This window comes from Saccopteryx leptura, chromosome 12 (assembly GCF_036850995.1).
Source record: "Saccopteryx leptura isolate mSacLep1 chromosome 12, mSacLep1_pri_phased_curated, whole genome shotgun sequence".
NCBI classification, from domain to species: Eukaryota; Metazoa; Chordata; class Mammalia; order Chiroptera; family Emballonuridae; genus Saccopteryx; species Saccopteryx leptura.
In genome coordinates, this window is record NC_089514.1 from 39287337 (window position 1) to 39302122 (window position 14786).

The 14786-nt window shown below is 44.7% G+C and overlaps 3 protein-coding genes across 7 annotated transcripts in view; 1 reads left to right on the forward strand and 2 right to left on the reverse strand.

Annotated features, from left to right (window-relative positions):
- PEX1 (peroxisomal biogenesis factor 1) overlaps nucleotides 1-6112 on the reverse strand; it is a 67685-nt gene extending 61573 nt beyond the window's left edge. For 3 of the 4 annotated variants that reach the window (XM_066354366.1, XM_066354365.1, XM_066354368.1), the window contains exon 1: nucleotides 5809-6013. In XM_066354366.1, coding sequence (XP_066210463.1) covers nucleotides 5809-5937 — 129 coding nt within the window. In that variant the 5' untranslated portion in view covers nucleotides 5938-6013. Of the gene's footprint in view, nucleotides 1-5808; nucleotides 6014-6056 lie in introns of those variants that run through there. The other variant, XM_066354367.1, reaches the window with a different exon arrangement.
- Nucleotides 1-14786, reverse strand: part of LOC136384220 (calaxin-like) — a 154064-nt gene that overhangs the window by 123605 nt on the left and 15673 nt on the right. The window contains exon 6 of the mRNA XM_066354390.1: nucleotides 14157-14763. Coding sequence (XP_066210487.1) covers nucleotides 14713-14763 — 51 coding nt within the window. The 3' untranslated portion in view covers nucleotides 14157-14712. The remainder of the gene's footprint in view (nucleotides 1-14156; nucleotides 14764-14786) is intronic.
- Nucleotides 6273-14174, forward strand: RBM48 (RNA binding motif protein 48). 2 transcript variants are annotated; one of them, XM_066354382.1, is made up of 5 exons: nucleotides 6273-6398; nucleotides 6827-7017; nucleotides 9539-9684; nucleotides 12132-12700; nucleotides 13855-14174. In XM_066354382.1, exons 1-5 carry the CDS (start codon nucleotides 6288-6290, stop codon nucleotides 13939-13941), a joined length of 1104 nt encoding a protein of 367 aa, XP_066210479.1. In that variant the 5' UTR covers nucleotides 6273-6287; the 3' UTR covers nucleotides 13942-14174. The 2 variants fall into 2 exon arrangements, with proteins under 2 accessions (XP_066210479.1, XP_066210480.1); XM_066354383.1 differs by lacking the exons at nucleotides 6273-6398; nucleotides 9539-9684 and having other exon boundaries at nucleotides 6878-7017; nucleotides 13855-14159.

Below are 14786 nucleotides of genomic sequence, written 5' to 3' on the forward strand. Positions count from 1 at the left end.
ACTCTGCTTTATAAATTTTATAAAGTAAAGTTACTTCCCTACTTTATAAATCACTATGACTGTGGAACCGGTGGGCGGTTAGAAAATGTTACTACTAACAGAGATACAAAAGTGGGCGGTAGGTATAAAAAGGTTGACTACCCCTGATCTATATTATATTTTACCACCTCAAAATGCTTGTTTCTTTCTTTTATTGATTGATTTTAGTGAGAGAAGAAGGGGCGGGGGAGAGAGAGAAACATTGATTTGTTGTTCCACCCATCTATGCATTCATTGGTTGATTCTATAATAGTAAGTGCCTTGACCATGGATCCAACCTGCAACCTTAGTGTCTCAGGACAATGCTGTAACCAACTGAGCTACCTGGCTAGGGATCTATTGTGTTTCTTTAAGTAACTGAATATCAAAGGATACTGGAGCCACTTCTGAGGCCATATAACCTACTTTAAATTGACCATGTTATTAAAACTTTGTATAAAGAAAACAGTGTATCGCTTAGTTGTGTAATTTGTTTTTACAATTCTTTCCAGGACAGTCCACGTGCTCTGCTGACAAAAAGCTTTCCGCTATGTACAGTGTGATCACACACAAAGATCCCCAGAGCTGGAGTCAAAAGTCCTAAGTTCCTATGTCAGCTGTCACCGTGGGAGCTGAGGTTACAAGAGTGAAGTTGATCAGTCCCCCAGATGCTTTCTACGGGTTTTCATCAAAGGTTTTGTCAGAGTAAGTGACATATAATCCAGATCAATTCCCCTATTTCATATGAAGCAAATCTTAAATAAGGAAATGTAAAATATACCCTGAAATGTCAAAAAGGAGAATTCCACCAACTCACCGAAAAAGAGGAAAATCAACTTTATTAAACAGGAAAAATACTTCAATTATTCATTTGGTCAAAATATAGTAACCAGCTCCGTAAGTCATCCTATATGTTCAGCTGAATTTAGCAAACTTTGCAGACTAATATTTTAAGGTTATTTTTATGTCAAAAGGTTCTTCACTTGAACCACAGAGCCCCTGAGCACTCAGGTAGGGAAGGAGAGGACTGGAGAGAAAGGAGTCCCATTTCCAGTTCAATCTAATTAACAGATGGCCGACTGCTGGCCTCTGGCCAAGCCTAGGTGAAACCATTGGTTGCAATGCCTCAGGACTGGCCAGGCCCCAGGCCTGGGTCATCTCTGGCTAAACCAAAGGAAATGACAAATCTGTACCTTACTACTTCTGGGAGGCAATTTAGGGTCGTCTGTTTGCATTTAATGTGGCTATGAATCTTTTCCCCCATTTCATCAGTCACAGCAAGTCTTGAGCCCAGAGTACAAAGTAAGTGAGATAAAGGAACTGTTCTCAGTTGGGGGTGATTTTGTCCCACAGTACAAAATGTCCGGGGATATTTTTGGTTGTTACCCTTGGGAGTAAGGGTGCTACTGGCACCTAGTGGATAAAGGCCAGGGATGTTGCTAAGTACCCTCTAATTCCCAGGACAGCCCCCCACAGCAAAAACTTATCCAGTTTAAAATGCCAACAGTGCTAAGGTTAAGAAATCGTGAGTTAAAACTACTGCATACCTAGTCCTGAAACAAGGACTTGGATAAACAAAAGACAATACTTGAAACACAGAAAAGAGTGTAACAAGTGAGTGTGTTATATAAACACAGGTATGAAGTTTCGAAAAGACGACAAATGTAGGCAACAGAGAATTTGAGAGCTATGTGGAGGAGGTAGGATGAGGCTCAGCTGTTAAAGGCATGGGATGCTAGAAAACGTACAGAAATGGGAAGAAGCTTGTCTGGACGACGCAGAGTAAGTCAGAGACAAGAAGGCACATTTACTGCATGGGAATGGCACTGGCCTAGGAGCGCCAGTTTCCTTATGTGCACACGTGCAGAAATAACCTATAGGCATAACTTGTTCTATTGCATTTAGCTTTATTGTGCTTCACAAGTGTTGCCTTTATTTATTTATTTATTTATTTATTTATTTATTTTTACAAATTAAAGGTAAGACCCTCCACCAGCAAAAGATGATGACTTGTTTTATTGCTAAACTCGCTTTACTGCAGGGGTCTGGAACTGAACCCTAATACCTGAGGTCCACCCGTAGGTACCAAAGGTCCCTTTCACCATCAACAGTTTATGATTCTACCACAGTGGGTCTCAGCTCATTTGTGCATGCAAGTAGCTTGGGAGGGAGGGGGAGGAGGGGGGAGGAGGGATGGATGGTGATGGAGCGGACTTGACTTGAGAGTGGTGAACACACAGTGCGATATACAGATGATACGGTACAGAATTGTACACCTGAAACCTGTGTGTTTTTATTAACCAATATGACCCCAATATAGACAATAAAAATTTTTTGTATCAGAGATGCCCAGCCCCCAAGGTTTTGATTCAGTAGATCTGAGGAAGAACCAGAACATCTGCACTATTTTTAAAACAGGGGAACGCAATCCCTCACTACCACAAATTACATTGTTTCCCATATTCAGGGAAATTGCAGGGTCAGCCCACCTGGACTGCAATGAGTGAGCCTCACTTTGGGAAAACCACCTCATGATCATGGTATCTCCTCTGCCAGGTTAAGCATGAACATCTGTATTTTTAAAAGTGTCAAGGTAAGTCTGACACAGACTGGAAAACCACTGTTCCAACCTCCCCATTACAGCATTATCTGTATTATGTACTCAATGCTTCAGCCCAAATAAAAGAATTCAACCTATTAATTTCTCAAACTCATGACTTTCTGCTTTAATAATTACCTATGCCATTTACCCCAATAATTTGGGAACCTATCCTAACCAGAAATAAAAAGTGTTAAAACAAAGATGTGGCCCTGTCCGGTTGGCTCAGTGGTAGAGCGTCGGCCTGGCGTGTGGAAGTCCCGGTTCGATTCCCGGCCAGGGCACACAGGAGAAGCGCCCATCTGCTTCTCCACCCCTCCCCCCTCCTTCCTCTCTGTCTCTCTCTTCCCCTCCCGCAGCCGAGGCTCCATGGGAGCAAAAGATGGCCCGGGCGTTGGGGATGGCTCCTTGGCCTCTGCCCCAGGCGCTAGAGTGGCTCTGGTTGCGACAGAGCGACGCCCCAGAGGGGCAGAGCATCGCCCCCTGGTGGGCGTGCCGGGTGGATCCCGGTCCGGCGCATGCGGGAGTCTGTCTGCCTGCCTCCCCGTTTCCAGCTTCAGAAAAATACAAAAAAAAATAATAATAATAAAAATAAAAAACAAAGATGTACTATTTTTATTAAAATATATAGTATCACTTTTCATGTCTAAAAGTTGAATACAATATAAATGTTCAATCACAGTAAATAGATAATGGCAAATTTATGACAGAGTACTATTTAACCACAAAAAATGATCACCTTTTAACAAAATAAAACAATTAACACTATAGGAAAACAAGACAAAAGTTTGTGTTCATTTGTGTTAAGAAAAATTAGAGATTAGAAACAAAACTGGAAAATTTGATTAAAACTTAACATTGGTTATCCCTGGGTATTGGGATTATGGGTAATTTTTACTTTCTTGATTACAATTTTCCATGCTTTCCAAATTTTCTATAAATTATATATTACTTTTATAACTGGGAAGAAAAGCTGGCCTATTCTGCTGATATAGGCTAGACAGAAACAATCTGTTTTAAGGTTGAAGAGATTTAAGTTTCAAAAAGATACCCATAAATTTTTTTTTAAGCTATAACAGGAAGTTTATTTAGAAAGTCACAGATGTAGAAGTGAGCCAGAGAAGAAATGGACTCAGGAAACAAGTTATGGATGCAAAAAAGAGCCCTTGGAGCTTAGATGAGAGAAGGGTAAAGGTATCCACCCCACGGGAAGAGGTGGAGGACCAGAAAGACTAGGGTAGGGTGCTCCGGACCCTGCCCGTGAAGGCTTATTAAGGGCTCACACAAAAATAATTTTTTAAAAATTTATTGCTTTTAGTGAGAGGAAGGGAGGGAGAGAGAAAGTGAGACAGGAACACTGATCTGTTCCCACATGTGCCCTGACCAGGGATCGAACCAGGAACCTCTATGCTTCGGGATGACGCTCCAACCAACCTAGCTATCCGGCCAGGGCTCAACATTTAAAACAAAGATCAAGACTGCTAAGCCCTGGCCGGTTGGCTCAGCGGTAGAGCGTCGGCCTAGCGTGCGGAGGACCCGGGTTCGATTCCCGGCCAGGGCACACAGGAGAAGCGCCCATTTGCTTCTCCACCCCTCCGCCGCGCTTTCCTCTCTGTCTCTCTCTTCCCCTCCCGCAGCCAAGGCTCCATTGGAGCAAAGATGGCCCGGGCGCTGGGGATGGCTCTGTGGCCTCTGCCTCAGGCGCTAGAGTGGCTCTGGTCGCAACATGGCGACGCCCAGGATGGGCAGAGCATCACCCCCCTGGTGGGCAGAGCTTCGCCCCTGGTGGGCGTGCCGGGTGGATCCCGGTCCGGCGCATGCGGGAGTCTGTCTGACTGTCTCTCCCTGTTTCCAGCTTCAGAAAAATGAAAAAAAAAAAAAGACTGCTAAATTCTTATATAATGATGGATATAACACAGTACTCACATTTTAGGATCAAATTATTAGAGTCACTATAAGGAAGTATTCCCATAAATTTATCAGGTGGGGATTGAAACCACGCTACAAATCTCTATCAAAGCTGAGAGCACAAGGCAGGGTCTACCTAAGACTTGGTGATAGCAACTAACTCTTTTCTAGCCGTGAATGAAGCTCAACAGGGCGGATAGATTGCTTTCTGGTAAAATAAATAACGGACAGATCTGCTGAACTTGGTATTCTTTGAAAGATGGTAGAGGGAAATAATCTAGAAATACAGATACCGAGAAATAGCTAAAGCGGAAAGGTGGGATAATTGAAATTATATGCAAATAAATATTTTCGGCACGGATTAGCCAGCTGGTGGCTACCCCGCACCCAGGACTTTCGGGGATTTCAAATCCAGGTGTACCTTCTTGTATCAGGCTTCGTTTTATTGCGCTCCACAGATGTTGAGTTTTTACAAGTTGAAAGCAAGACCCTCCACCATCAAGATTACCACTGGCTTTATGGCCGTGCCCGTTTTATTGCAGTGGCCTGGAACTGCAATAAGGTATGCCTGTATTCCAGCCTTTTGCCCCCCTAAGCACACTCAGACTCGGAGATCAGGAGCCTCTGTCTAATTAGGAAAATACGGATGTTGTATCTGCCAGTGGTTAGAACCATGAACCACAATCACAACCTCTAGAAGGGCAATTGACAACACTGGTTCAAATACGTACTCTTATCGACACACGTCCAAGTATGCATAACCCACTGCACATTCCTGGCACACCTCGGGGGTGTCCCAACCACGCCAGCGACCCACGGAAGAACCTTCATGTTCTTAACCTATTGCGCTCGTAGGACACGGCGCTCAGTCCTGGGTAACCCACAGAAACTCAGCAAACCAACCAAGTCGGCCCCTCCTTCCAGAGTCCGGGACGACAGCCGCGCCAGTACCTTCCAGTCGCTGGCGGGAAAGCATTTTAAAAAACAAACACAAACAGCAACAAGAGAAACGACTTCTCAAGAGCTTTCCAACATGGAGTGGGTAATATTTGGGGGCAAAACCAGAAAGCCCAGTTTCACCGAGTGAAAGACGCTGGAATAAGGCCAGTGAGCTTAAAGGCCGGGGCGGCTGCAGACGTGGTGCGGGCTGCAGAGGCCGCCGGCCCGCCCTGCCCTCGAGGGGCCTTCGCGTCCCCCGAAAGCCCCGGCCCGCCCGACCCCACACCGCCGACCAGGTGTTCCGCGCCCGGGCAAGGAGCCTCGGTCGGGCGCCGGCGCGTTACCTGCAGCAGGTGCAGCTGGGACGCGAGGCGCCGGGGCAAGTGGAGAAAGCAGTTGCGAGCGTTAGTGAAGACCACAGTCACAGCCGCCCCATCTTCCCCCGCACCCACCGGCTGTTCACTGCCCCACATCGCCTAACGACGCGGCCCCCGAAGGTGCCACCCAGCAAACCCGGACCGCCGGGCGTCCGAGCTAAACAACCGGATCGGCCCCGCGCCCGGTCCCTGCTCCTCCCCGTGGCACGTCTCACCACTTGTAGGGGGCTGGGCATGCAAGCCTTCTCGCTCTCTCCGCGCCTCTCCGCCGCGCCGCTGGGGGGCGGCACGTCGTTCACCGAATCCTCGTTCACAGGAAACGATGGCCGACGCTGTCGATTCTCCAGCCAATCCCGACACGCCTTGACCCACCCCTCTCTCTTATTGGATAAACAGTGGTACAACCCCCGGATATTGCCTTTTCTGCGAGGGGCAAAGCCGGGAAGATGGCGTCTAGCGGCGGAGAGTTGGGCGCGTTATTTGATCACCATGTCCAGAGAGCTGTATGCGACACGCGGGCCAAGTATCGGGAGGGGCGACGGCCTCGTGCTGTCAGGGTAAAGTGATTTTGGTTTCATTTGTGTTCCTCCGTAGTTTTATGTGAGTTCTTAGCTGCTCATGCTCGGTCTGTGTAAGCCAAGGCTTGAAAGGCTATGGTCAGATCCAGCACTGGTTGAAGATGGGCATCTCATCATTGTAGCTTCCGTGTTTACGGTACCGCTTGGCCCGTAGTAAGCACTCAGTATTTAACTCTTACCAAAAACTTTTACCGAGCCAGCCTCTGGAAAACATGTGAATTGAAGTTAGTCTAATGCTTTAGTGAGGTGAATTCCCATGGGGTGAATTATTATCAGAGAGAAGGGAAAGTTGATTTTCTGTTTTCTGTAGACTGACTGAAGAATATATGTTTTCCAAGCTTTTTAAAAGCAGATTTTGTCTTAGGCTTATTTGTGGAATACATTTAACTTGTTTGCATTTCTTTTAGGTATATACAATTAACTTGGAATCTCGATACTTATTAATACAAGGAGTTCCTGCAGTGGGAGCGATGAAGGAATTGGTCGAGCGGTTTGCTCTGTATGGTGCAATTGAACAGTATAATGCTCTAGATGAATACCCAGCAGAAGACTTTACAGAAGTCTATCTTATTAAATTTGTGAATTTACAAAATGCAAGGTAATGTGCAATTTAAGCAGTGTCTTATTCCCCCATTCCCATTGCTATTTTGGCCCCAAGTTTCCCTCATTCATACCTAAATTACCCAATAACCTAATAGGGCTCCATGGCCTCACCTCAGGTGCTAGGTATGTAACTCTTGTCTTCCTCTAGTCTTTTTATTTTTAATTTTTAAAAAGAATTGTATTTATTGATTTCAGGGAGGGAGGAAGAAAGAGACAGAACCATAGATCTGTTTATGTGTGTGCCCTGACCAGGGATTGAACCCACAACCTTGGCACATTGGGACAATGCTCTAACCAACCAAACTATCCGGCCAGGGCTCCTCTAGTCTTTTTAAATGTTAGACTTACCAAAACACTTTCCATCATATCATTTCCATGCTTGACAGTTTTGTTAATGTAGGGTGGTAGGTTAAAAATTGGGTTTAGAATAAGTTTTCCAGATTTACTGCTTAATAACATGATGACCTGGGACAAATTATTAAACCATATTAAGCCTGTTTTTCCTGTTCTGTAAAATCCACATAGTAAAGGGAACTGCTTACTGAGGTTGTGTGAGGATGAAATGAGGTAATCCAGGTAAAGGGCTTAGCAGAGTACCTCCTGTTCAGAATACAGTAAATATTGGCTAGTGTGGTTGTTATTGTTACGAATCTATGTGAATTGACCCTCTCTCTTCCAATATTCTGTATAACATCAACTCTGCTCCAAAAAAGGCAGAAATGTGAAATGCCTTATCTATTTTTATGTGACTCTTACTGATTTGTTCCAAGACTCATCCTTCTCTGGTTATTACAGTTCTTTTCTGTGCCACAAATAGCACTAGTTTGCCATGAAGAACTTGTTTTATGGCTCGGCGTCTTTTCCAGGTTGCTCTTTCATATGTAATCTCACTTCCCTAACCAACTTGCCAGCTCTTCATGGTTAGGGAAGGATATTTTCTAGAGTTTTGGTATATCCCACAGCACTTAGTACCACAGGCCTTAGAGTTTGACATTGGCATTTGAATCCTAGCTCCAGTAACCAATGTGAGCATGGCCAAATTATAAATCTCCTGGGCCTCACATTCATCATAGGGTTGTTGTGAAGTGTTAATTCAAGTGAAACATTTAGGACACTCCCTGGCACATGGTAAAATCTCAGTATTTCTTACTATCCCTGGACATAGAAGTATATTTTAAAAAATTTCTAGCTATTGATTTTAGCCAGAAAGGAAAGGAAGGAGAGAGAGAGGGAGACAGGAACATAGATCTGTTTCTGTACGCGCCCTGACCGGGGATCAAACCAGCAACCTCAGTGCTGTGGGACGATACTCTAACCAAGTGAGCTATCCCAACAGGGCCAAAGTACTTAAATATTTATTGTAGTAATGTCTGATGAGTCACAAATGTTTAATAAGTATTTGTTGAATGATCCCATTATAGGAATACACTGTGCTGAAAATGCTAACCAACTAGATTTTAAGGTGGCTAAAGGGACTCTAAATACGGGTGGATGATTTAGCTTAAACCCCAGTAGCACTGTTGGGATAGGGAAGGAAAGGCTGTAAGTATATGCAGTGAATCAATAAGGTCAGTGCCATTCCTGACCTGTGGTGGCACAGTGGATCAAGTGTCAACCTGAAATGCTGAGTTCACCGGTTCCAAACCTGTGCTTGCCTGGTCAAGGCACATACAAGAAGCAACTATGAGTTGATGCTTCCCATTCCTTCTCCACTCCTGCATTTCTTTTTCTCTGTCTCTCTGTCTCTCCCTCTCCTCTCTCTAATCAGTAAATAAAAGGTCAATTCCATCCATAAGCACAGTATTTTACTTCCCAAACCGTAGAATGTACACACACATAGCAAAAGCTGGACTTCGCTCTTTAGATCAGTGGTTGGCAAACTCATTAGTCAACAGAGCCAGATATCAACAGTACAACGATTGAAATTTTTTTTTTTTCCTGAAGTTGGAAACGGGGAGGCAGTCAGACAGACTCCCGCACGCACCCGACCGGGATCCACCCGGCATGCCCACCAGGGGGCGTTGCTCTGTTGCAACCAGAGCCATTCTAGCGCCTGAGGCAGAGGCCACAGAGCCATCCTCAGTGCCCAGGCCAACTTTGCTCCAATGGAGCCTTGGCCGCGGGAGGGGAAGAAAGAGACAGAGAGGAAGGAGAGGGGGAGGGGTGGAGAAGCAGATGGGCGCTTCTCCTGTGTGCCCTGGCCGGGAATCGAACCCGGGACTCCCGCACGCCAGGCCGACGCTCTACCACTGAGCCAACAGGCCAGGGCTGAAATTTCTATTGAGAGCCAAATTTTTTAAACTTAAACTATATAGGTAGGTACATTCCTTATTGAGGTTGTGCCTACACGTGGTATTTTGTGGAAGAGCCACACTCAAGGGGCCAAAGAGCCGCATGTGGCTCGCGAGCCGCAGTTTGCTGACCAGGGCTTTAGATCAGTGCATTGTATACTAGTCAAGCTTTCTTCCTAAGTAAATCTAGAGTAATACATTATACTATCATGTATTTCTATTTAGGACAGCCAAGAAAAAAATGGATGAACAGAGTTTCTTTGGTGGATTGCTTCATGTATGCTATGCTCCAGAATTTGAGACAGTTGAAGAAACTAGAAAAAAATTACAAGAGAGGAGGGCTTATGTAGCAAGAACTACTAAAAATAAAGGTAAGGAAAGCGTGTTACTAAACACCTATGTGTCTGGCAGTCTGCTGGGTATAGCATCATGGAGCTCTCGGTCTACTGGGAAGAGAGGCAAGTAAACGAACACAGTATTCACTAACTGCAAACAACAGGGTTCTTTGTAGCACTGCACATAATCTAGGCTGGGAAGAGAGACATGTTGGGTCATGGAAGACTCCCAGAGGATGAGAGTGGTGCCTGAGTTTTGAAGGATAAATAGATATTACTCAGAAGGGGAAAGGTAGGCCAGGTAGCATGTTTAAAGGCCCAGATAAATAAATTTGCATCATGTACCTTAAGGAACTGTGAGTAGTACAGGATAACCACACATAGGGGCTTCAGTGAGAGAGAAGATTAGAAAAGTGGACAGGAAGTGAATCATGAGGGGCTTTGTGTCCCATGTTAAGGAATTACCGCTTTGACCTAATGGCAGTGAGAAACAATTAGTGTTTGAGAACCAATTACCATCTGCTAATCTAAAACTGCTAAATGTGGGAAAGTTTCACTTTTGATCAGCAGCTGGCCAGATGCCCTGCATACCCACCTGAGTTTCCCTAGACACAAACTGGCTGCCGGGAATGCAGTCTTGGAACCTGGCACATGGATGGTAGGACTAGAGCAGTCAGAAGTGGATTAGGATAGTGCCTGTCGTCTGAAATCTGAATACCCAAATTTCCACTCTTTGTTTCAAAGACAAAGATGGAGTTCACACAGCTATTGAATATGATGAGTTTATGGCTGATTGGGGAACAGGCATGTGGCAGTGGTGAAAAGAGGAATAAGGTAGAAAGACTCTTGGAAAACTTATCTGAAAAAATGGCAATAGAGCTGTTGACAGCCCCTGGTCATTTGTAGACACTGAACTTTAACCTGTGGGATATGTAAATAACTAGCTCCATGCAAACTTTGTGTGTGGCAAAGGAAATTAATAAATATGGGCCCAGCATATTGTGTCCTTTAAAAACTAACACAAACTAAGCATTACATACACTCAGAGGGTAGAATACTCTGAAACTGTAAAAAAAAGAAAAAGCAGCTTTGTATGTAATGGCATGGACAAATTCTCCAAGATCTACAAGTAACTGGAAAATGTAAAGGTGCAGAGAAGTGGGTATTACAGGAGAGGAAGGGGTAGGTGGAAAGAGAAAAGTATGACATACTGGACAGGTAAATAAGAAAGTAAGAATAGAGATTACTGGCCTGACCTGTGGTGGTGCAGTGGATAAAGCGTCGACCTGGAAATGCTGAGGTCGCCGGTTCGAGACCCTGGGCTTGCCTGGTCAAGGCACATATGGGAGTTGATGCTTTCAGCTCCTCCCCACCTTCTCTCTCTGTCTCTCCTCTGTCTCTCCTCTCTCTCTGTCTCTCTCCCTTTCTCCTCTCTAAAATGAATTAAAAAAAAAAAAGAATAGAGATTACTTATCAAGGGTGGAAACCAGGCATATGGGGAGCAAAGAGTGTAGCTAGACCTACTGTACCTTTTATCCAGTTTAACTTTTAAACCACATGAATGGGTCCTGGCTGGTTGTCTTAGCAGTAGAGTGTCAGCCCGGTGTGTGGAAATCCCGGGTTTGATTCTTGGTCAGGGCACACAGGAAAAGTGACCATCTGCTTCTCTACCCCTCCCACTTCTCTCTTTCTCTCTCTTCCCTTCTCTTCCCCTCCTGCAGCCATGGCTTGAATGAACAGGTTGGCCCTAGGTGCTGAGGATATTTCCATGGCCTCGCCTAAGGTGTTGGAATAGCTTTGTTGCTGAGCAACAGCCCCAGATAGGGTTTGCTGGGTGTATCCTAGTTGGGGCGCATATGGGAGTCTGTCTCTCTCCCTGCCTCTCACTTGATTAAAAACAAAACAAAACGTGAGTGTATTGCCTGCTCAACAAATAAAATTTTCAGGATAGCATTTGTTAATATTTTAAAGTAATGTTTGTTTGTGGTTTTTTGGGGGGTTTTTTTTGTATTTTTCTGAAGCTGGAAACGGGGAGAGACAGTCAGACAGACTCCCGCATGCGCCCGACCGGGATCCACCTGGCAAGCCCACCAGGGGCGACGCTCTGCCCACCAGGGGGCGATGCTCTGCCCCTCCGGGGCGTCGCTCTGCCGCAACCAGAGCCACTCCAGCACCTGGGGCAGAGGCCAAGGAGCCATCCCCAGCGCCCAGGCCATCCTTGCTCCAATGGAACCTCGGCCGCGGGAGGGGAAGAGAGAGACAGAGAGGAAGGAGGGGGAGGGGGTGGAGAAGCAAATGGGCGCTTCTCCTGTGTGCCCTGGCCGGGAATCGAACCCGGGTCCCCCGCACGCCAGGCCGACGCTGTACCGCTGAGCCAACCGGCCAGGGCTAGTAATGTTTGTTTTTAAAATTAAACTATTCTGAATGATGAAGACAAATGAACCATTTCTGTTTCCCTTTCTCTCACCTTTTAAATTGAAAAGATTATTTCATGACAAAGAAGAAACTGGATACAGAGCATAAAGACCCAAAAGATTATAGACAGGACTTCCATTCAAAGAAATCTGGATTTTGTGCAACTGATTTGAACACTTCTGCTGGAAACTCAGATCCTTGTCTTCCTTATTCTTGTGAGTTGCCTTTATGCTATTTCTCCTCCAAATGTGTATGTTCATCAGGAGAGTACATGGACAGACCATCAAGCTCCTCTCAGGATGGTAGAAACTATGGTGAGACAGTGGGGTATTGTAACCACAGTGACTCTTTGCCAAAAATGCAGGCGAAAACTTTAAGAACTTCAGTGGCTGGCCCTGGTGCACGGAAGGCTATTACTCCTTCAGAGGCAGTTGACAGATTTATGCCTAGGACAACACAGCTTCAGGAGCGGAAGAGAAGAAGAGAGGATGATCGTAAACTTGGAACTTTTCTTGAAACAAGTGCCAGCAGTGATGAGGTTATGATTGGGCCGCAGTTACCAGACATACCTAAAGTGGATATGCACGATGACTCACTGAATACAACAGCAAATTTAATTCGGAATAAACTTAAAGAGGTAAGATCATTTTTAAAAAACTTTATTTTTTATAGGGACAGACAGACAGGAAAGGAGGGAGATGAGAAGCATCAGTTCTTCATTACGGCTCCTTAGTTCTTTGCTTTCTCATATGTGCCTTGACTGGGGGGCTACTACAGCAAGGAGTGACCCCTTGCTCAAGCCAGTGACCTTGGGCTCAAGCCAGAGACGATGGGGTCGTATCTAGGATTCCACAGGCAAGCCAGTGAGCCTGTGCTTAAACTGGATGTGCCAGTGCTTAAGCTAAGTGAGCCTGCGCTCAAACCAGTGACCTTGGGCCTGGGTCCTCCACGTCCCAGTCCGATGCTCTATCTACTGCAGCACCACTGGTCAGGCTAAAAAAACTTCTAAGAGACAATTTGGCTGTACAACTAACACTAAATGGGGAATTATTTATGAAAACTATACTATGGTCATTAATTTTATTTTCATTTTTAGTTTTTTTTATGTTTTCCTATACTTGTTGAATTAACTGAATTTGAAAAATTTATTTGCTTTGATACCATTAATCCTTTCCTTAAACAATAAATAGAATGCATGGTGGGGCAAAAATAGGTTTATAGTTGTGAATATGCAACAGTTCTTGTATTTATTATTGTATTATTGGCCCTGGCCGGTTGGCTCAGCAGTAGAGTGTTGGCCTGGCGTGTAGAAGTCCTGGATTTGATTCCTGATCAGGACAAACAGGAGAAGTGATCATTTGCTTCTCCACCCATCCCTGTCCCCCTTCTCTCTCTGTCTCTCTGTCTTTCCTCCCCTCCCACAGCGGTGGCTAAATGGCTTGAGCAGTTTGGCTCCAGGTGCTGAGGATGGCTGCCTGGCCTCGCCTCAGACACTGAAATAGCTCGGTTGCTGTAGCAACAGAGCAGTGGCCCCAGATGAGCAGAGCATTGTCCTGTGGGGGGCTTTCCCGGTGAATCCTGGTCGGGGTCCATGCAGGAGTCTGTCTCCCTGTGCCTCCCTACCTCCCCACTTCTCACTTAAGAAAGAAAGAAAAAATATATATATATATATATTCCATATGAACACCAGTGAACTTACTTTTGACCCAACCTCTATACCCTGCCTCCTCTGACAGTTTATTCTCTTGTACTCTAGGAATTAAGTTTTGCTGGTTTTCTTTTTTAAACTAGGTGGTTTCATCTGTGCCGAAGCCTGCAGAGAACACAGTGGAAGATGTGCGTACAAGTCACCCATTAAAACAAAGAAGACGGATATAAGATTACTAGTAGGAAATTAGGATTTCCTAAGGGAGTATTTATTTTTTTATTTTTAGCCTGTCATTTTAATTCATGAAAATATTTTACTGCTTGTATTTTTTTTTCAGTGCATTTCTCTTTGTAATTTTGTTCAAGCTACTTGTCTAATTTAATTTCATCTTTTAAAATTATTGTATTATGGGCCTGACCTGTAGTGGCACAGTGGATAAAACGACCTGGAAATGCTGAGGTCGCCGGTTCGAAATCCTGGGCTTGCCTGGTCAAGGCACATATGGGAGTTGATGCTTCCTGCTCCTCCCCCTTCTCTCTCTCTGTCTCTCTCCTTTCTAAAATGAATAAATAAAATTTAAAAAAAAATTATCGTATTATGGACAAAGTACATGCCAGTCACCTGTTTCCCTTAATAAAACTTTTCCAGAAACTCCACCCAGTGTCTTCAATTACATTTTACTGACTAGAACTGGCCCAGGACTATTCCTCACTGAGGAGTCTAAAATAGTGAATGTTTCAGGTTTCCAGCCTCTGTGTTTAAGGAAGCAAGAGAAAAGAGGGTTGGGCATGCCTGATGCCCAGTATTTGCCAGGTAAAATTAACTTCTCCCTACCTATTATGTTATTTTGATTCATACTTAATATTACAGAAACTTTTCTTATAACTTTACCTTTCACATTGCAATAACTATATGTAAATTGAAGAAAATAAGATAGGCAGCCAGGATTTGGTTTTGATTTTAATACAAGTATTGAGTGATTCACATTCTAAAGCTAGAAGTCAGGATGTGTCTATGTGTCTGAATGCCAGAGCTTCAAAGGAAAGACAAATCTGTAAAGTAGAAAAGTTAATAA

Bases quoted from the DNA above. Each gene is read 5' to 3' on its own strand.
- RBM48 (XM_066354382.1), top strand. From the start codon at position 6,288: ATGGCGTCTAGCGGCGGAGAGTTGGGCGCGTTATTTGATCACCATGTC. The intron at 6,399-6,826 runs GTAAAGTGATTT...CATTTCTTTTAG, and splicing joins GACGGCCTCGTGCTGTCAGG to GTATATACAATTAACTTGGA. The intron at 9,685-12,131 runs GTAAGGAAAGCG...TAAATTGAAAAG, and splicing joins AAGAACTACTAAAAATAAAG to ATTATTTCATGACAAAGAAG.